Source organism: Lycorma delicatula, chromosome 9 (genome assembly GCF_047948215.1).
Source record: "Lycorma delicatula isolate Av1 chromosome 9, ASM4794821v1, whole genome shotgun sequence".
NCBI lineage: Eukaryota > Metazoa > Arthropoda > Insecta > Hemiptera > Fulgoridae > Lycorma > Lycorma delicatula.
The window spans coordinates 120590904-120614853 of NC_134463.1; the positions used below are offsets into that span (position 1 = coordinate 120590904).

General features: G+C 29.5%; 1 protein-coding gene across 1 annotated transcript; it reads left to right on the plus strand.

Annotated features, from left to right (window-relative positions):
• Nucleotides 1-1644: 1644 nt before the first annotated feature.
• Nucleotides 1645-12376, plus strand: LOC142330107 (uncharacterized). The gene is made up of 5 exons (XM_075375171.1): nucleotides 1645-1797; nucleotides 3162-3230; nucleotides 8955-9056; nucleotides 10425-10523; nucleotides 12194-12376. The coding sequence occupies exons 1-5, from the start codon at nucleotides 1698-1700 to the stop codon at nucleotides 12223-12225; spliced, it is 402 nt and encodes a 133-aa protein (XP_075231286.1). The 5' UTR covers nucleotides 1645-1697; the 3' UTR covers nucleotides 12226-12376.
• The last annotated feature ends 11574 nt before the right edge of the window (nucleotides 12377-23950 follow it).

Genomic DNA, 23950 nt, shown 5'->3' on the forward strand with positions numbered 1-23950 from the left:
ATGAAGTCCTACGCAAGAACTATCGCATGAAAATAAACAAATACAAAACAAAAGTAATGAAATGTATTAGAAATAACAAAGATGGACCAATGAATGTGAAAATAGGAGGAGAAAAGATTATGGAGGTAGAAGAATTTTGTTATTTGGGAAGTAGAATTACTAAAGATGGACGAAGCAGGAGCGATATAAAATGCCGAATAGCACAAGCAAAACGAGCCTTCAATCAGAAATATAATTTTTTTATATCAAAAATTAATTTAAATGTCAGGAAAAAATTTTTGAAAGTATATGTTTGGAGTGTCGCTTTATATGGAAGTGAACCTTGGACGATCGGAGTATCTGAGAAGAAAAGATTGGAAGCTTTTGAAATGCGGTGCTATAGGAGAATGTTAAAAATCAGATGGGTGGATAAAGTGACAAATAAAGAGGTATTGCGGCAAATAGATGAAGAAAGAAGCATTTGGAAAAATATAGTTAAAAGAAGAGACAGACTTATAGGCCACATACTAAGGCATCCTGGAATAGTCGCTTTAATATTGGAAGGACAGATAGAAGGAAAAAATTGTGTAGGCAGGCCACGTTTGGAATATGTAAAACAAATTGTTAGGGATGTAGGATGTAGAGGGTATACTGAAATGAAACGACTAGCACTAGATAGGGAATCTTGGAGAGCTGCATCAAACCAGTCAAATGACTGAAGACAAAAAAAAAAAAAAATAACATTTATTCTGTTTGTAGGAGGATGTTTATCACTAAAAGTGTAATTGTGCCTTTTAAATGGAATTAAATTTAAGCTAAACAGCTTTTTGTAATAGGGATGCAATAGATATGTTTCTTTTCCAAGTACTAGAAACAGAGCATAAGTCACCACAAAGAAGACACTGGCATTTGCATCAAAAACTTGATAATTTTCCTGTCAATGATAGATTCATTTTATCAAAAACACATACGGCAAAGTATTCTTCTAACAGCAAAGTTTTTAAAAAATTAATTATATTACCTTTTAGACCTGAAATTTGAAACATTACCCTACAAATATTCACATGCTAGAAATCCAAAATAATTTAGCCTGATTGAATCAATGATGTAATGTTTTTCTACCAAAACGTGTTGCAGTAGTTTGGGTTTGAATGTTTAGTAAAACAAAACAGTTTTTAATGATTACCAATACTTGCAGAAAATGCACTGAAATTCCAAAATACATTACATTAAAGCTATGATAATTCACTATGAAGCAACTCAATCGACTAACTGGCGTCTGTTTATTTGGAGCTAATTTCATGCAGATTTCAGGAGTGCATTGTCTACTAGAGGAGGAACAAAATTCAACTTGATAAATTTCCATTCAGAATGTAATTTTTAGTTCTTATTTTATTTTTTAATTCTTTTTCTTTAATTTCATTCAATTTTTATTTATTTTATGACAGTGGTTGTGAAGGCCTGGAAACTGTAAATGGAGCCCTTGAGTTCCATCGATCACAGATTGGAAACCACTGTAGTGGACTATTTATTAATGATTAAACAGAATATTAACAACTGAATAAGTTATTAAAAAAATAACATTTAAGGGCATTTTTGATTTTTTTTTTTAATTCAGAGCCAATATATTTGAAATATTACTTCCATGTAAAAAAATTAATCAAGGCAGCAGTTTTATATGTATCAAAATGCTATTAATTTACTCCACCATTGTTTGAATGAAGCTAAACATTTGTAGATATGAATTGCCTGCAACAGAATCAACATCTGCAAATAACATCATTGAAACAAGACACACATACAATGATGTTAATTACAGTAAGTAAGGTTTACATATAGAACAATCTCAACATGTTTGAACAATATGAAAATACCAAACAAATTAAATTAAAAAATAAAACAATGACATATTCAACAAAATAAATAAATGCAATTGTTATTTTATTTTTTAATCATAAGACATTATATTAGTTTGATGTTATTCTCAGTTCGTTTCAGTTCTATGCTGATCTTTTAACCTCAACATGTGAGGTATTAATGTTGTATTTTCTACATGCTATATCCTTAATTATCATTTTATGTTACAATTTGTATTTTTCTACAGTAAGTATTTACTTTCTACATGTACCTTTACTATCAAATTCACTAAACATGAATGGCTGAATACACGGTCCACCAACCTATTTTGTCTCATTACAAGCTTCAACCCAAAATGTCTCGCCCCTTTTGTTCATCTTCATTTGAATTTTATTTACCTGTATAATTTACAATGACCTCTTATAACTCCACATTTAAAAGGCCAGTATTCTTTTTTTAATTTTTTTTATGTCCATATTACACTACTGTAAAGTGCTCAACTCCTTAGATATTTTTTTCAAGAATTTTTGTGTAGTTGTATTTATACAATTTGCTATTTCTTGGATCTATTGTTATATATTGAATCCATCTTGACTAAATTAATTCTTTCTCTATATTGCTTGTATGAAGACAGAACAAGATCTTCGTGGCGTAGTGATAGTGTCTCAGTCTTTATCCGGAGGTCCTGGGTTCAAATTCTAAGATTCAGGCATGGCATTTTCATATGCTACAAAATTCATCTATCATAAAGTGACTATAGTTGTGCATAAGCCTAACGTGCATATAAATAAATATTATTACTCCTACTCCTGAAATTCTAATTTTTTGATACCGTGTTAATTATATATTAAATTACCAGATGAAAAATCTTGTCCGTTTTTCCTATTCACCTTACCAATTATTACTGTATCTAGCTTCAAATTATCCATTTTTTATTTTAAGTTGTACACCCTACCTTTACTTCTTTATTTAATCTTCAATTATAGAATGACTTTCCACTATCATGATTCTTATATATTCTGATAAACATAATAAATTTTAAATATATTTTATGATTCAGAAAACTAAATTCCTAATCCTTTTAAAGTAGACTCCAATAAACAGCGTAACAAAAGTAAGTTCACTGTAAAAGGAGTTGCAAAACTAGCTTTGAAAAGATCATCTGGAAGAATAATTACAAATTAATTTGAAAGTAAGTTGTTAATAACTTTTTAAAACTAAAAAATGTTCATAATATAAAATATAACATTTAATATTATATAAATAAAATATAAAATTGTAAAAATACAAATAATAAATAATTTGGCTTTTTGTTTTGTTCACAGCAAATGCAGAATATGAGTATGAATTCTTAGCTTCACAAGATAAAATGTTTGGGGACAGAAATGAAGTAGGTAAGTGAAAAATAAACTGATGAAAATAAATATAATCTGATAGAAAAAAAAGTAATAAAAATTAATTTAAAACAATCATCAGATCATAAATATAACACGCAAGATGTTATATTGTGTAATGCATGATACATAAGTATTACTAATGAACAGTTGTGCAGCGGTCAGAATACTGGTATTCAAGTGTCCCAAATTTGATTCTGAAAACAGGTCTGGCATTTTTTTATAATTTCATATACATCATCAAAAATACAATATATTCACAAAATGATTTGTTGTCTCAAACAGGTCATAGTTTTGGAACAAAGCAAGACAGTCATTTTATGTAATGTAATTTTGCCTCGGTCATTATCTCCTATCAATAATTTAAGAAATGTGATAGTATGTTTGACTACAGACACAAACAAGGTAAGAATAAAGTAGCATGTTACAGAACCAGTAAAGCTAAAATATTCTTATTTATTTAATATAATATTTATTTATTATATTTATTTCTATTTTTAATTATAAATTCTGCTACCACAGAACAAAGTACATTAATTGCTGATAGCTTTTTAAAAATTCCTTTGAAACATGTACTCTGCCATTTTTACTTCGTTGTAAGAAGTAAAGAAATTATTGTGATCACGAAAATTTTTTTTTCAGATTTCAATAAAAATATTCATTTTGACCATCCCTGAATAAATTTTGACTTGTTTCGGTGTGAAGTCTGTATGTATGTACCTCGCATAACTCAAATCAATTATATTGTTTATAAATCTATAAAAGTTATTTGAGAAATATAAGAAATAAATCTCTTTTTCTGAAATATATTTCTATAGAAACATATTTATTATACCAAAAAAATTATTTATATAAACCATAACTCTTTTAATTTAAAAAAAAAAACGTTTTACCGTATTTGCATTAAAATCTTATCAAAAATGGTTATTTGATAATAAAACTAGCAGACCCGACAATGCTTCGCTATTGCTAGATTTGAGGATATATATATTAAATGAACACAATTGAGTTTGATAAAACATTAAAAAACTGAACATTACAGAACTTCACAAAATTTAACCTTTCACTTTTAAAAGTCAAAATGTTAATAAATCCAGTTGTCAAAACAGAACTACGCATTGGATGTAATACAACCTACTCTCTAAACACAGTAGTCAGTTCAAAATACCCCTAACTTTCATTATACTGTTTAGTTCAAGGATTTCAATAGCTTTAAACCTTCTCCTGACAATGCTGACCATTTTGCAAAAACCCACTTGTAAATCGGTCCAGTAGTTTTTTTAGTCTATAGCGGACACACATATGAACATTGCCTATTATATATATATAAAATATATAGAAGAAGAAAGTTTGTTTGTTTATTTGTATCATAAACATCTCGACACCGGTGCCACCTAGCGTGTCCAGTTTTTGCAAAAATATTTGTTAGTTTCATCATAGTCAGATTAAGGTATAGGAACGCATATGGGATAAACAAGCAAACATTCATTTTTACTTACTTGTACGAAGTAAAGGAAGTATTGTGATCGCGCAACATTTCAGATTTCAATAGAAATATCCATTTTGATCATCCCTAAATTCAATTTGACTAGTTTTGGCATGATATCTCTACGTATCCCACATAACTCAAAAATGATTAGCCGCAGGATGTTGAAATTTGGATTTGGACTGTTGTAACATCTAGTAGTGAACCTCCCCTTTTGATTGCAATCAACTGAACCAAAAGTGTCTAAAAAAGCCCAAAAGTAATAAGCCCTAATTGAGAGTTTTTCAATGATACACCATAAGTGGTACTTATTTTCATTGGTTCCAGAGTTATAGCCAAATAAAATTTTAATTAATAAAATATTTGGATCTTATAAGGGAAGGCACACCGGTTTGAATCAGACATCATATCGTTTTTTTTTAAATTTATTTTTTAACTTTTATTTTTTTTAATTTAAATATATATATACATGTCAGGCATGTTTCAGAAGATGAGATGAATGTTTTGTAGCATGTGTGAAAAATGCCATGCCTGACCGGGATTCGAACCCAGGACCTCCGGGTGATTTATTAATCAATTTAAATATATTGATATTTAATATGTAATCCATGGTTGTAAAAAAGTTTTTACAATAAATAACATCAATAAAAAAAATATATATTAAAAAAAAATCTGAAGTTATTTGTGAAATAAAATTTTATGTACTTTAAAAATGTATATGTGTAATTTAATGGGCATTATTACATATGTGTGTATGTAACAGATTTGGTGAAACATCTATTTAATTAAATTATAATTTAGAATCATATTATTTTTGGATTATCTAGTGTAATTTTATTTAATTATTCTGGAATCTCAGTTTCATGTACATTAAAGTTAACTACAGTGTGACTGAAAAATAGACCCTCACAAGAACAACATATATACACCGAGGTACACATGCCCGATCTTCAATAAATTGCAAAATATTCTTCTTTTTTAATTCATTACTGCTCTGATATCGTTGGACAATATTCTCCCTAAGTCGGAATTGATCATCATTTCGTTTATTTGTTTTTCTTGTTGCCAATCATTTAATCACTCTTTGGTTTGATACAATTCTTCTGATTTTAATTTGTGTTCACATTCTCTAGTTTTCAAATTTTCTCTTTTTACAGTCATCATCCTCTTTAATTTTTTTATTCTTTCCTTGGTCTTAATATTTTCTTCCTATTTATATTTATCATCTTTTTATCTTTGTATTCTTTCTTTGGTTTTAACATTTTCTTGCTCTCTATGTTTATCATCTCCTATTAATGTTTTTATTCTTTCTTTGTTTGCAACATTTTCTTTCTATTTATTTTTTCTTTGTTTGCAACATTTTCTTCCTCTTTATTCTTTCTTTAGTTTTCCATTTTTTTCATGTACTTTTAAAAATGTGTTTATGTAATTTATTAGGTGTACAAGGAAGTTATGTGGTGTCCACATCAGATTTTTTTAAGTGGCAGATCTTTGAAACTCAGAATGTAACACCCACATGAATAGATATGTTATTACAATAAAATAAATGTTCAGTTGAGAAACACTTTTACAATTGATTAATTGATAATCAATTGAAGAGTATTAAATAATAAGAGTAAAAAATAATAAGGTAGCAAAAAAAATACATCAACAGATAAAATATGAAAAAATATTTTTTAGTAGCAGGTCTGTGTGCTAACTTTAGATCCTACCAATAAAAATATTACCTGCCAAAAATAATATATAATCTACAGTTCAGTGTTTAAAAAAAAAAGATATGTCAAATTTCATTCAAAACATTTTTTTGTGGTTCTTGCATTCTTATGGTAATTGGAAGTTTTTAAAAACTGATAAATGCGATTTATTCTAGTAGTTAGGTAAAATTGCTCATTAATTTTTTTTCTTTAAATTAAATTAATTTTTCCTTTATAACATTTAAAAATTTCACATTAAAGTCAATTTATTAAAAAAAATTTCTGTTTGATTATGAATGCTGTAATAGTATTAACCTGGATACACATCATTTATTAGTCTTGATAATCAAACTCTTGATACTCGCTGGTATGTATTTAATACATTTTATGTGTTTTTAACATTTTTCATATATTTAATACAATTCTGTATGTTTTTGACATTGGTAAGGTAATGTCACCTGTCTTATACAGCTTAAACATATGGGATATTACAGTCTATGAAGTGATGTGTAGCAATAAAGATTGGATTGGCTGAATTGTATACAAAATGTTTGTACTTGATGGCGAGTGTTTCTGTTTTGTCTATTTTTTTAGTAATTTTTTTGGAAATATGAAGCCACCATTATCTGAAGTTCAGAATATCTTGGTTTTTACATTTTCTAATGAAAACTTGGGTCCCTTTTTCTTGGTTTATTGAGCATGATCACAACTATGAACTGTCCTTTTGATTGTTGCAAAGTTACAATCACAGGGAGAAGAGTTTGATCGTGAATAGGAAAATGATGATGAATAACATTAAACCAAACACTCATTGTTAGGATAAAAAAAAGTCTAACCAACATATTTTTTAGCAGTCCCTTCATGGTAAGTATAAAAAATTAATACCCAGATTATAAATAGAAATATATGTAGGTTTTCTACGATAAAACATTTTTTGAACTGGCAATAAAGGCATCTGGAGGTTTTGCACAAAGTCAAAAGCTATATCCACTACATTATTTCTATTTTACAAAGTTAAGTTATCACTTTTAAGTTTTTATAAAATTTATTAGCATGCCTACTGAGAACAAGATCAGCTGCAACTGCAAGTTTTGCATTATAATTTAGTAACGACTTCATTTTGTTACCGCTTCTCATCAAGAACAAACATCAACCTAGTGTCTTCCAAATCTATAATTTAAATTTCCTTAAAGTAATTTAAATAAAACTCATATTTTAATTGGTCACTCGATGATAGATTACTCTTCAGAAACATACTGTGCATTTTCTTAACTATTAAAAATCTGAATCTAAATATGTTACCTTCTTTGACAAATAATGGGATATTTTCTTTGAAAAGCTATCAATATGTTCATAAATTTTTATAAAAATGCTCTTGGATTTTCCAGTTTGAGTAGCTAGAAAATATTTGCCCTACCACTATAAACACTTTTAATAATACTGGTCTATTCTTCACTATATTACTGCATGCACTTATTCCGACAATCACAATCAGGACCTATATGTTTTTTTAATTAGTTTACCTGTATTGGTGCATTAGTGGTGCTTAACCTAGCTTTCTTCTCAATTACCTTTAATTTTCCATCACCTCTTCTCTTGACAGGTGAATTATCACTATAAGATAATGACATTATTTAAAAATAAATAAAGACCTTTGGAAAATGCAGAATAAAAAACTTAGAATAAAAACTTAAATGAATAACATATATCAGAACTAATACTTTTTACAATGAATTTAAAGTTAGTTTAGGAATGTACACAGTTACAAAACAAAATCAAGCCCTTTGCCTTCTAGATTACTATGATAATTCAGAAAGTAAAAGCCCTGTTATAAGAAATTAAAATACTACTTCTTGTGCAATATTATTTATTATATGGATTGTTCTCTGTTTTATAATTCAGTTATAGATTGTCAAGACTGATACAAAAAAGGAAATATTCTGGTGAACTCACTTGGGTAAACTGCCTTCAGATATAACTATTTAAAGTAAGAATGTAAAGAATTGTAATTTCTTTTCATCTCAATCGGCAGAGTATGGAAAATAAAATGGCTATTTCAAGTAAAATCAAACAAAAAATGGAAACTTTCCCTTTTAGATCTCAGATTCATGTAATCTTAATCACAATATAATTTTTAAAAATGAGAAATTCTATCTGTTAGTGAGGTGTAATCTTCCAAAAAATTTTCATATTTTTAATTATATATGTTACCTAAGTTTGAATCCAACTCGGATCCAATCAACTTGTTCATTTCATAACATCTAAGTTGCGGTGCCTTGGCATCAAGATAAATTTTCAATCTCTGTTTTTATTATAACTTTATAAATTTTCAGTTGAGAAACATTATTACTATTACAATTGATAAATTATTTACTAAATATTCTGTTAGTCCTACAACACTAGAGGTTCAATTAAACATAATATTCATCACCAAAATGCACTGCTCAAATTTAATGTTTTATGTCACCATTTTTATGATAAAGTCTTTTTCTTCAAATGAAATTAAAATTATTTTGGCAATATAAATTTTTGTTTCTCATGCAGGCAAGTTGGAGATGGCACTTTTTCCCTCATATGTACCTGTACACATCTCTCCTTATGAATTAATGTTGCAAGGCGATAAGTTTGGTAATGGCAATTTAATTGGTAAGTATGTAAGCTAAAACTATTCATGTCATCATCCAGCTCCTCCATACCTGTGAAGTAACACTCAAGTCAAAAAATCATTTATTTTAATGTTTTCAATTTTTCCCTTTTTCTTCTAGATATCTTGTGATATATAAATGTTAAATTTATCAAAAACCATTAAATAAAATGGTATTCTTATAAGTTAATTTTTTTAAGAAAATTACATTTAAACACTGAAATGATAAAATGTTGTTTCTTATTATGAGGTTAATGGCATTAAAGCATGTTGGCTGAGCTCTCTAATTCACAAGTGGATTATCAATATTTTTTAATATTTAATATTAATTTCTCCAATTATAAAAATACATTTAGCTATGGAATATTTAAGAACACTGGCATACAACATTTACATTCAAACCATATTATTTAAAATAGTGTACAATTGTTAACGTACATTAATCCAAAGCTTTATGATGCCTTTTTCATTTACTTGTAAAGCTTTTGGCTGCTGTTTTGTCTGTAGAAAAATATTTTTTTTTCTATTTTTGTAAAGAGGAAGATTGAGAACATGCTTTTGCTTACACAAATCATGTCTTCTACCAATGAATTAAGAGAGCAAGATAATGTGATTAGCCGCGAAAACAAACTTGGTAAGAATAAAAGCTGTTTTTAACGTAGCCAGGCAAGCTAAAAATCTTTCTTATTTATAAAATATAATCATTTTTATTTTTTAAATAGAATTCTATTACTGTAGAACATAATCTGTTATTAATTTCAGATTCAATTTTATTCATTGTAGGACTGAGATGAAAAATATATTCAGAAGATCATTTCATTTAATTTTCACTGCTCTGTACTGTAAAGTTGCTATTAACAAATTTATTTTTCATTTTTGGAGAATGAAGATCAAATAATCTTTATCCCAATATAAAAAAAAAAGAAAAAAAGAAAAAGTAAGATGGCATTTCTATGCATTAGGAAGATGTTGATGTCCTTCCACGCAATTGCCATATTTTTAACAGTTATGTTAGCTAGGTTTGAATCGAACACACAGTGTTATAAATATGTAAATCGATCAGATCGAAGATCTGATTTGTGTGTTTCATTAACTTCAAGCTGTAGTGCCTTGACAGTAGAATATAGTTTAAATTTTTGATTTTATTATAACGCTACAAATTATTCAACTGAGAAACACTTTTATAATTGATTAATTATATACTAAACATTTTGTTGTTCCTACAACAGTAAATTGAACAAAATATTTAATCATTAAATTTTATTTTATACTAATCAAATGGTATGTTTCATACTACCTTTTTTTGGATTAGAATATTTTCTTCAAATGAAATTAATTTATTTGGGCTAACAAATATGTTTGTGTTACAGGGAGTGCGTATGACTCTCTTGTTTTACTTCCACGCTCATATAGCTCTCCTGATGAACTACAGGTTCGAGACAATGTTACTGGTAGCGGCAATACAGTTGGTATGAATATAAACTAAAACTACAAAAAAGTATTCTAAATGTTCAATAAATATTTTTTTACAACACAATACATCCTAAACCTAATGATTGACCACTCACTAAATTGGTGTTCACATGACAAAAGTCAGTATGATTATTATAATTTTAGGAAATCAGAGTTTCTCTTTCTTAAGAAGGCAAGAAATTGATTGAGAATATTCACCCATTTTCCAATCATTTTCAGACAGTTTTGTATTGAATTTTTTTTATTTTTATAGCTTAACAATGAAGAGTAAAACATTTATATTCATAGAAGGACCAAGATAGAATTTTTTTAAAAATGTCAGCTTTGGTAAATAATAATTTTGGGAAATTCGCTGAAATAATACTGTTGGTTACTTGAAATGGTATGTTAAGTCAGATTTTTTCAAAATTGGTATATGGGATTTATGGTGCAAGATATAAGAACTGGAAAAATCTATACTTAAATATTTTGAATTATATAAATGAAATTTTGAAATAATTTATTTATTAACAAACCTTTGTTTCATGCGTAAAAGGAAACAATTCAGAATGAAATATTGCCTATATTTTCACTTTTAACTGAAACTGATTTAGTGGTGCGATGTGATTTGTTTGGAAATATACTTTTGTAAGAGTAAAGACCAAATCATTTATTTATATTATTTTTTTTAAATTGAGTACAAACAATTGTGTCCAGAAACAAAGTTTGCAAAGACAAGATACATGGGTGGTAAGAAACCAAAGGAGAGATTATATATAACCAAAGGAGAATTTTAGTAACACTGTTTATCACAGAAGATGAAACCTAGTACAAATGTTGGCAGATGAACATAATATTAAAGAAAACTAGAAGAAAAACTTGAAACTGGAAGCAGCATGACACAGGGCAAAGAACAATTGCTCTATAATCAAGGTTTGCAGAAATGATGTGCTGGTGGAGGTAGCATCAAACCTCACCTTCCTAGATCGTGTAAGAAACAAGAATATAAGGAAAGGGGAATCTTATAGAGGAATATAGAATATCAATATAAATTATTATGAAGGAAAGTACTTGTTCCAGTAACAGATCACATATTTATGAAGCAGTTATTGTGGTTCAGCCATGTGTAATGGATAGAAGAGGATGGAAGATTACCAGAGGTGGTTTGGGAATGTGACAGCCAAAAGATTGAAAAAATCAATCAATCAATCTCCTTGGGAATCCAAGGAGTGTGTGAAAGATATTCACACCCAAGATATGGTCAAGATGATCCATGATAAAATAGCATGACGGATAGGCTGGGAAGCTAAAGATGGATACAAAACTACATTTTTATATATATTTAAAAATTACTACTGCTATCTGTGAAGCAAATATAGGTAAGGAGGTGGTTGCATCTAAAACATGTCAACATCTTTTTTTGTTATTGATTAGCAGTAAGTTCAACAAGTTCTTTAAACAGTGTTTTTTTACCATTAATGGAAAAAGTCTGAATTATTTTATATTATGATTATGTATTATCTTATGCTCTGATTTGTGTAGATTAGCCCTTTTCATAGCAGTTGTGCACAAAATACATAAACAACTTCTTTGTTAGGCTACAAAACACGAGCAAACTATGTAATTAACACAAATTATTAAAAAAATAAATTCTCACATGAAATAATTTTTTTTTTATTTTTTGCAGTAGAGGTACCAATACTCTCAATTTTATTCTAAGACGCTTGCAGTTCATGTAATAACACTTTCTTCACTTCAAGAAATGAATTTTAATTATGATGGTGTGTAATTACTGGGCATTCTTCATTAATAATAAGTCTGACTGTTTATTTACAAAAAATCTGTAATCTGTGCTCATTAAAAAGTTAAAATTTTTACTAACACAATTTTCTACTGGTTAAAATGTTTATTTTATGTTACGGCCTTGAATATGTTTTGGAGAAACAGATAAGTTAATGTGAGCAAATGTCAGATCGTGATCTAGAAGTCAAAGTGCTACTCACTATACTGACCAGCCAGTTGACTAAAATAACTAATGCACTTTTTTATTTATGTGGTTTCTTTTTCTAAATTTTTTCTTTAGTATATTAAAGAAAATTAGTTTTTAAAAAGTAATCAACATTTTCAAAAAAAGACTCAAAGAATACATTAAAAAGTTTAAACAAATGAATTTTAATGTTGAAGCACATTTCAGTGGTTAACATTTTATTATTTAAGATTTTTTGAATTTAATGTTCTTTAATTCCTCAATAATTATCTATGAATAATACCCATCATAATGAATACTAGAGATAAACTATTAAAGAAATAAAAAAAATAAGGCTTCTTAAGTAATGTTTAATTTTAACATAAGTAATATTTTAAACTTTTTCAAAACACATTTGTGTTTGACAAACTACCACTGTCTCCAAAGTAAATAACTAACTTTTCCTCAGTTTTCCCTCATTGACTATAAAAAAGATATTCCAGGTATCAAATATGGAACATTTTAATTACTAAATAGAAACTGTCTTTTCAAGGTATATTTTCTGATTATTTTACCTGATCAAATACAATCATATTTGCAGAGATCAAGTATGCTATGTAATACAATAGATAACATAAATGAATTAAAGAAATTTACTAGTTATCTGAGAATGGATACAACTATCCATACAGTTCACAGATATGATATTGTGGGAACATCTCTAGTATTTAAAAAATGTCTAGACCATTTTTCAAACAGAATAGTGTGATATCACACAGATATACCTATAGTTATGTACTTATGATTATTGAAATCTGATTTTTATAATGCCTAATGCAGCCTTCACTCATCATCTGGGATTTGAATAGAATATCCCAGATGCCTCCTCAGGCTATGTCATTAGTACTCCACACAACATCAACGAGGTATCAAATGGATGCTACAAAATAAAAATATAGGTTATGTAGTGTTTGTTAGGTTATACAACTATTTCCAAATAGTACTTGTAAGTGCAATGTGAAATATACAAGTTTAAAAATAAAAATTCCTTTCGGCATGCCAGAAGGTGAAGGTAGATTTCACCAGTGCTAAATAGGAGATAAAAAAGTTTCCACCTTAAAGTTAAGAAAACCTTCAAATTTACTCAATACGACAATGATTACGTGAAAAAAAGTTTCACGTGATTAGCATATGACAAGACCCATCTTCTTACAATTCCAGCAAGATTTTGGTCATCCCTTGCCATAAGGGTTGGTCATATCAAAAATTTCTGACAAAAGTTTTAGGTAATGTTTAGAGAACTAACTTCCACTTTAAACCCATTCGATACTGTGCCTATTAAGGGAGGTATGATTTTTTGTCTTCGAAACCCCATTTTTTCCACCCCCTGGGATAATTGTTAGTGATATCAAATAACTTTACTTAGATAAATTTTAGGGCCTTATCCAAAAATAGTAGGAACTTTAAATGAATTTGATATTTTACTTAATATGAAAATTATAGCGATATTTTGTTTTTTCGAAAAAGCTCCCCCATTTCACCCCCATGGTTTGATTTTGCCCATTAACAAACTCATCTAAGATTTTGGGTTGTTATATTTTATGTATCAATTTGAAAGTGATTGGCGTCAAATTACGGCAGTTATCATGTCCACAAGAAAGTGAAATAAATAGTTATGTATATGTATATGTGTATGTATATATAAACTTTTGAACTGATGGTGGTTTTGGGGTCTGGGGAATGTGAAACAAAAAGATATGTCTAAATTTTCTGGAAATCGAATCTTGGTACCCATTAAAACATGTAGCTTTTGATGAAATCTACCTAAAATCACTAATGAATTTTAGTAATTCATACACTTTTTTTAATAAACTGATGATAGTCAACTGCATTTAGACAGTTGTAAAATAAATTTAATATAAATAATTATCAAAGCCCTTTCCTGGTTTGACCAGGTCACCAATGTCTCAAGCAAATTTTGTTCTCGTTTTTCTCAACAGAGCTAACAACTACAGCGCTGTCATTTTATATATTCTACTATCCTTTCCCACTCTACCATATATCATTAGTAACTATGTTGTTTGGGTCTGCCGTGATCCGACCATACAGTTTGTGTAACTTAGTAGTATTCATGATTCATTAGTGTGTTTTTTTTAGTAATCATTTATTGTACATTTTAATTGTATAATCATAATTTATCAGTAGTTATTATAAAAGTTATTCTTACCTCTTATTCATTTTTGTTAGTGCGTATGTCAAATTCACATTTTTATCTCATCATCTGGTTAGCACAATTGGTAGCATAGCTCTCTGTTGCATATAAAATCCAGGGTTCAAATTCCAGATTGGGTCAGTGAAATCTATATGAACATTTTTTCTTTGTACCACATTCAAATAATTGATGCAACATAAAAAAGTTGAATATAACATAAAAAACAAAAATTGAAAAATTCAAAGCAAAACAAATAGCTCACCAGATGAATAGTGATTTGTATATATCCTGCTCATCCCTGAAATTATCAGAATTTTGTTGAAATTATTTCTAGAAAACTAAAATAAAAATAATACTAGCCAATTATATTATGAACATAGTATTAAAAACAAACAAAATTTGTTAATTTGTACTATATGTAGTTATTAGAATAATTCACATTCTCTATATTTTACTAATATTAATAAAAATAACTGAAATTATTCAAAGAAAATATTACATTTTATCCTAATATTCCAATTTCTAATTGGAAACTTTCAAACTTTGAAAAACTATCATAAAACTTTAAAGTGACAAGTATCTGTGTCCACGGATGTAAGTAATTTTCACTAGTGTGAATTTTAATTTACACGGATGTAAGTTTCACTAGTGGTATGGGTGCCTTGTTTCCATCAGTCTCTTTTCTTCTTCTTCTTCTTCTTCTCTGTCTTGTACTGTTCCTGTCTGGTCGATATTGCACTATCCTTCGACTCTGCAGTGTTCGTGGCAGCATCCACCACAACTCCCGTTCGTGTGATCCTGCTTTCCGCCTTGAAGTCTTCTATTAAGGCAGAAAGCTCAGCAAGCCCGTTCTTTATCTCCATGGACACATTTTTTTGTCTGCCTGTAACGGTGACCATGTTTTTAATAATTGCCTTGCATGTTTGCAAATAATAGTAATAATAATAAAGATGAAAATGGAATTCCAGGATGTTCTAATGTTGAGGATGATACAGCCATTTGCCCACTATGTTTTAGATACTGACGTTGACAGTTCTGTGTCATTTTCATCTGATATTACGAATTTTCAAAGTAAAATATTGACAGACAATATAAAAAAAAAATGATTATGTTATCCGACTCATGTAGATCACTAGACAGATAAACTATCATTTAAACGAGATCCAGCAGAAAATAATCGATGGTTTGTTATTTCTATTAAATATAAATATAAAAACAAAAAATAACCAAGTGAAATTCTACATTAGTTTTTAAATTAAAAGAAATGTTTAAAAAAAATTATAAAATGTTATAGAAAGTTTAGTTAAAACCAAAGTTTTAACTTAAAATTAATCATTACTTACAATTTCCTTTACATTCCAAACTGAACTACATCTGTTATATGTACAGAAATATAACTTGTAGCTATATCAACAATAATTATTATCAATTTTTGTTACAAATAATAGCAAATTTTGAAGTTATAATATTTTCATAGTAAATTGATTCCGCATTATCTAGACTGTAATTGTAGAAAAATGTAACAGAGTTCAGTGGCTTTATTAAAGAAAATATCAACAATGTTTGGAAAACATCAGACAAAAATTTATTGAAGACATGCTGATTAAGAATGGCACATTTTTCTCAATATAAAAAAGTAAAAAATATCTTAAAAAATGGTAATTTTTGCAGTTTGATGAACAAAGCAGTCGAGTTGTTGTAACAGATTTCAACAGGCACCACCCAGAGAGACCACCAATTTTGCATAATACTGTTGCATGTCTCATCCAAAATCAAATTCAAGGAAACTGGAAATATGTCCAACAGACGACATAGTGGTCATCCCAAATCTTCCACTGATGAGACAACCTTGACGATGGTCTTGGCTGTCTTTGCAAGGAGCCCACAATACAGCAGTTGATGTCTTACAACTGAAATTGGTGTTATTTCAGTCTGTGTATTTCTTCATAGCAACAAATGGCACCCATTTAAGATGCAAATGCTGCAAAACCTTTCTGAGGATGACCCAGACTGACGTATCGAGTTCTATACGTGGGCATTACGTCAATATCAGAACAACCCTACATTCCCATAGAGTATCCTATTCAGTGACGAGGCAATGTTTTGTGTCAGTGGCGAGGTGAACCAGCAGAATTACTGATATTAGTGTGATAAAAATCCCCACTGGATTGACCCATCCAATGTTGTTGGAGGTGTTAAAATTATTGTGTGGTGTGAGATATGGAGTACTTGTGTGGTTGAACCAATCTTCATCAATGGAACCCTTAATTCTGAGCGGTACTTGAACATGCTGAGAGACACTGTCTTTCCTTCCCTTTTAAATGAAGATGGAACATTCCCTTTGTTTTTTCAACAAGATAGTGCTCTGCCACACTTTGGGCTAAATGTTCATCAGTGGCTTGATATCCTGTTGCCTGGGCAATAGATTGATCAGCGTGGCTCAGTGGAATGGCCACCAAGATCACCTGACCTCACACCTATGGACTTTTTTTTTTTACCTAGTGAGGGCATTTGAAGGAACTTGTTTGCACAGAGCAGGTTTGTGATGTTCACCATCTGCAATTAAGATTTACACTGCGCTGCACAGAAATCACACCAGAGGTGCTTCTGTGACTGTCTGCTGACTGGATTAAGTGACTGGAATTATGCATTCAACAAAACAGTCGACATATTGAACCATCATGTAACCCTCCAATGTCAATTTTTGACGCCAATAACTCCTACACAGTAACAGTTATGTGAAATCTGATTGCAGAAATGAATTTCTGGTAAACTTTCAATCTGTTTTGATACATCACATGAGATCCTGTTCCCATTTAAATAAATGGACGGCGTTTCAAAAAGCCATTGTTGTGTTATGCTGCAAAGGTGGGCCCTCATACCTAATTTACATTAATGTATTCAGATGTTTCATTTTCTTTACAACTTCTGAAATAATAGGCTGTACTGCGACTTTTGGACAACTCTGTTCCAAGCTCCACTTGGAACTGGTTGCAATATAAATTTAATAATAATAAGTTTAGATAGTTGCATATGTCAGATTAGATTTAAAATTAGCTTCTTAATCACCCTATCCTCACTCACCAGTAGATGAATAAAAACAATTATTTGCCTTTATCTTATGAAAAAATTTTCATTTTTACACGTAGACTGAGATTAGATAATGAGTAGGTCTGATAATCAAAATCTTTATATACAGTTATTTTTTTATTAATTGAAATTATTCTTAAATTACATTAAAAATAGAAAAAACACTTCTAAAATATTTTACTCTATCAATTTTTGAAAACTTCAATAAATTTTAATGGAAAAATTTTTAATTTTTATCAATAAACTTGTGATGCAAAGTTTGCTAAGTAGGTTGGTTGATCCAGCTTCATATATTTTAAATTCCTTAATTTGATTTAAATTATGTTAAATAAAATTGTGTGTGCTTGTACTAGTATGTTCTTTACAGAAATAGACATTAAAATAAGGAGAAGCTTCATCATTACCTCATTGTGTCTTTTATTAGTTTACATACCTTGAATTACTCAGGGACACAATTTCTTCATTAATTCAACCATTTCTCTTTTACAAAAATTGTCACCGACTTTCCACAACAAACATAAATCTTCTTTGTATTCCTTCTTGTTGAATTTAACCTTCCATATCTGTTTATTACCTACAATATTATGGTTTGAATGAAAATGCAAGGAGCTTTGAAGAAAACATGTATTTTAAACTTTCAAACTATATGCAGTACAATAACTAATGCAATTACTATATACATACAACTAAGGTAACTATACAAATATGTACAACTTTATTTATTTTTTAATTTGATTTAATATTAATTTAATTACCGTATTTATTCGACTTAATTCGGTTTTATCAGCGTTTCCTATTTGAGAAGGCAAATAGCCTTTATCTTTTCTAAGATTTATTATGCATTTGTAAAAATGCAATATTTTTTGTTGATAAGCGTCTAGAAGTCGTTGAGAAACGGTCGTCTTTCGTCTTACTGACAAATCATTTCGTGCAAAAAATCGTGTTATCCACCCACGGTTCGCTTTAAAATCAACTTTATTCAACGATTTAGCGATTTCACGAGCATATGATCCGACACATTTCTGTCGTGACAGCATAACCGCATTTCCTTTCTTCCATAACAAAGTAATACAATTGTTTTTTTATGTCTATTTTGGTTTTAAGCCACGAAAAGCCCTTTTATTACCAGCGCCGTTGTTGTTTCTTCTTACGCCAGTCTCGAATGCAGCTTTCATCTAAGTCAAATTTTCTTCCTGCCGCCCGATTTCCAATTTTTCCAGCCTCTTTTATAACGCGCAGGTTTTCATTTACCGTAAAAGATCGCTGTCCTTTTGTACTCATTTAAATGCCGTAATTAAAATAAATCACCGTATTAAACTTTACAAGATAAACTAGATAGGTAAAATTCACGTAACCGTCCACATATACAAACAGTACGACTATGGTGAATAGACAAGACGACGATGGGTAACGGATACTGTAACTGTAGCGTCATTAGAACCGGTTGCAGCCTATACAGAATGAATCGGTTTTATAAAAATACTGTAACTTCGTTCCTATCGATAATATGAACAGGATGTTAATAATTAAGGATGTATTCTTTATAAGCGGCTTCCGGTATTGATAAACGAAAGCCTAGTGTAATTATATTTATGCTATTGAATTTAAGTACTTCTAAGAAAACGTTTACTTTAAATAAATTATACTGGCTAAAGGCTGTTTCAAGTAAGCCCCGCACCCTTATTTTTTCTATCCAATTCCAAGAAAAAAGGTGCGGGGGATACTCGAATAAATACGGTAATAATGCTGCCTTGAGCACAGTTAATTAATCCGCGATACTAGCTGGATCGGCTTTGCTTTTAAAGGACGTTCGCATTGGTCCTTAAGACTTAACCTTGCACATGTTCTAGCATGTATCCGCTCAGCCTGAAGCCGTTGCTCTTGTTGATCATCTGTTTCATGTATTAGCGAAATCTTTGCATTCGGTTGAATTTGAACGTGATGGATTCTCTCTCTTCTGCAGAAATGTTCTACAAACATTTCAAAAATTCTACATTGGTCTTGACGATCCAGTTAAAAAATGTTCTATAATACTTAAACAATGATCTAGAATGCTCCAGAATGTTGAAGAAATTTTTATGAAGTTCTACAAATTTCCAAAATGTAATGTGTTAAAAAATAATGGTAGTAATATAATACTCTTCTCATCCCTCCCCATCCACCAGCAGTTGTGGTAGTAATTAGTAATGTCTAACAGCAAATGTATTTTTGCTTAGTCAGTAAGTAATCATTGTCCCAAGTTTTTTTTTTAAATTTGTCCCATGGTTATGAAAATGTGTAACAAACATACATACATAAAACATATCTACATATACATTCAAATACACGATGACTTTTGTTTATTTTAAGATTGATAGTTACGTGTACAGCTTTTAATAGGACGTTCATAATTCATTTTTATAATCAGAAATAATAAGTTGGCATATTAGAAGTAGTATGTTAGATGAAAGAATATTTTTTCATCTAACATTCTAACAACCGTATTCACCCGACGGAGCCACGTCGGGTGGGATAAGACGATTATTTAATTTGCGGCGCAGTAACGTGTTAAAACTGTTGCCATGTGTGCCGGGTCATTGTCGTGCAATTAAGTTCAAGTGCCCGAATCCCGGTACTCGGGCTGGATTTGACGAATGCAACGCATCAGGCGTTTTATTGCTTTCATATAGATTTTAGAATTCACGGTTTGACCGGTTGGAACAAGTTCACGATGAATCAGGCCCTTTTAGTCGAAGAATGCAATCGACATTCGTTTTCACTCTTGATTTTTGCTGTCTGACTTTCCTCGGTCTTTGTGTTCCAGGACCGAACTAAGCAGCGGATTGACGCTTCGTTTGCGGATCATACATGAAGCACCGGCTTTCATCCCCAGTTACAATTGTTTCCAAAACATTCGGGTCGCTATCGGCAGTTTCAACGAAGTCTTGAGCGCAAGAAAAACGCATCTGTTTTTGTTTTTTCGGTCAAGAAGTGTGAAACGAAACGAGAGCGCACCTTCCGGCAGTTCATTTTTTTGTTATAATGTATGTACCGCGTCTTTACCGGTGTTTAGCTCTTTTGCTATGACCCAGAGGGTAAGATGAGGTTGTTCGAGCAGGAGCGCGCACACTTTCACAACGTTTTCTTCGTGAACAGTTGTTGACGGTCTTCCGCTTCGTTTATCGTCATCCAACGATTCTCTACAGTCTTTAAACCGCCTGAACCACACGTATGTTGTAGTAGGAGATGCGGCTTCATCACCGAATATGCTTGCTGTATTATAGAATAAGCTCAACGAAAGATATTTGAAGTCAAACAAAATTTTATCGCACTTCTCGGTTTTAAGTAGCGAGCTTGCACAATGTCACATGAATACAACGCCCGTGGCTGAATATAATTCGAGACTGGAGCGACGAAACGTGATGAAATTTTATACATACACTTGTCAGACACCGTATTACATAGTTCTTCGGTTGTCCGAGAGATGGCGCTACTTGTATCGACTACAGAAATTTAGTTCGGTAATGTTTCACACACACACACACACACACACTCTCTCTCTCTCTCTCTCTCTCTCTCTCTCTCTCTCTCTCTCTCTCTCTCTCTCTCTCTCTCTCTCTCTCTCTCTGTGTGTGTGTGTGTGTGTGTGTGTGTGTGTGTGTGTAAATAAATAAATAAATTCATGCAGTTATGAACTGTGACCAATGCTCCAATATAAACACGAATAAGGTATTATTATATTTTTCATGTTCTCCTCAGTAAAGTTAAGTTCTGAGATAAAAAAGAAAATCAAACCAAGGACGTAACACTCACATGCAATCTTAATTTTAAAATTCTAAGTTTTTTTAACTACAAGGACCTTAAAATGTTGAGGAATACAAAAATTCAGTGTGTTAATTTTATTTTATTATTTATAATATTTTTCTTGTTGTTTCAATATTAATAACAATTAAGAAAAAAATAAGAAACATATTTTGTGTAAAAATTTATTTAATATTTTTTTTATTAAATTAGTGTATATGTCAGTAATATTGCTAAGAATCAAATAATTAATTTAAAACAAAAATTGTAATACTTTACTAAAGGTAAATTTTATAAATATTCTTTAAAGAAAATAAAATGACAGCGTGAAGATTAAATAAATATTTTATGAATTGATATAAAATTATAAATACTAAAAGATGGAACAGTTCATAAATAAAAAACAATAAAAATAATTAAATTGCAAGATTAGTTTTAAAAATGATTACACCAAAACGTGAAAGTGTTAAAACAGTAACAGCTTTAAGTTCATTTTTTACTATAATTAATTTTTTATTAATAGCAATTAATTTGTCAAACTTTTGACATCATTGCTTTATTCTTAGTTTAATTTTACCATTCCTTTCACTTTTTTGATCAAATCTAGTTTTATTAACATTATTTAAACTGTTGTTATTATTACTCTGGTTATCAACAAACTGTTGTAAAACGGTGATGAAATTTTTAAAGAGATTTAAATCAAAATTTTCTGTTGCATTTTTAAAACCATTATTTTGTATATTTGTATCATTTTTATTAAACACTGGTATATGTATAATCCGGTTTAAATATTTTGTTGTATTCATTGGAATTCCATTCATTAACTTACTTGAAGTAATATTGCTGCTATCCAATCGACCGGATTCATTTAAAAATTCTCTGTTTAAATAGGGTGTAAATAACGGTTCGTGTGTTAAATTACTGTTTTTTTGCTGTGATAATATCGGTAACGAGTATGACAGTTTATCAGACAATGTATATCCATAAACGTTATTGTTATTTGTTTCAAAAACGAAACCGACAAGTTTGATTAACGATCCGAGTTGTTTTTCTGTAGATAATAAATCAAATGGAGTCGTATGCCGGTTATTACTGTAATAGATATTTTGATTCAAACTCATAAAATTATTATTAACGTTATAATCCCCGTTTACATCTGAAGGATTTTCAGTCGTTATTAAATACTTAACTTCACCACCAGTATCATTAACATTTAAAGATTTATTTATCGCGTAATTTTTAGTTTGTAAAAATGCATTACTGTTAACGCTCGATAATAAATCACTTTTAACAAAATTATTTGTTTTGCAACTATTAAAAGCTGGGTTTCTCATAAAATTTTTGTTTAATAATAAATTTTTATTTGTTTTATTTACCGACGTAAATTTTTTTATGACTAATGAAGAATTATTACGTACATTACCAGAAAACTTATTATTAGAATTACTGTTAATTTTTAATTTATAAGGCGTATCTTCAAACAGTTTCCCTTTATTATAGTAATTGTATTTGGGTTTTTTAAATCTATTCTTTGATGGAGTTAAAGAAAATGAATTATTCGTAGTTGTAAAATCATCTAAATTATCTTCTTTTAGATGTTTCATAATTTTTTTATTAATATAGTTTGGTATGTTATGAGAATTTATTTTATCGCATTTTTTATAAGAATCTTGCGTAAAATTATTATTATTATTACGTGTTGAATTATTACCATAATTTTTGCGATTATAGTCACCGACTGATTTTGAAATTAACGGTTCGAGAAAATCAATCGCTGTATTTTTTAAAGTATCGTTCTCCGCATCTTTTACTTTATGCAATTCGTTTAAAAAATTCTGCTTTAAAAATACCGATACAGGATTACACGAGATATTCTGAAAATTTTCATCGTCAAATAACGATAATGTTTTATTGATAAATCGTTTTTTCACTTTTATAATTTCTTTAAACGACGAACTGTTTTCATTTAACGATATAATATTCAACTTTCGTTTCGATTCGTTCGATATATTTTTTAAACGAATAATTGGATCTATTTCCATGCTAATACTGTTATTGTTTTTTGAGATATTTCTTGACTTTAATTTATGATGATGCGATAAAGGTGCATTATAATCGAATGCCGGTGGAAATAATAAAAGTGATTTATCTACTTTTTTCAGATTTTCTATAATATTTGGATCTTTGACTCTTAATACGTTATTTTCTGTAAATAATGTAGAAATATGATTTTGTAAATCTTTGTTTACCGTACCTAAATTGTTAACATACGAACCACGATAATTACTTCCAAGTAATTTACCGTTCTTTTTGTTGTAATTATTAATGTTATTTTTAATAATGTTGATTTTACTGAAATCAGTATTTTTTTGATTTTCAGCTACATTACAATCGAC

Bases quoted from the DNA above. Each gene is read 5' to 3' on its own strand.
- LOC142330107 (XM_075375171.1), top strand. From the start codon at position 1,698: ATGAAGCTAAACATTTGTAGATATGAATTGCCTGCAACAGAATCAACA. The intron at 3,231-8,954 runs GTAAGTGAAAAA...TTTCTCATGCAG, and splicing joins TGGGGACAGAAATGAAGTAG to GCAAGTTGGAGATGGCACTT. The intron at 10,524-12,193 runs GTATGAATATAA...TATTTTTTGCAG, and splicing joins TGGTAGCGGCAATACAGTTG to TAGAGGTACCAATACTCTCA.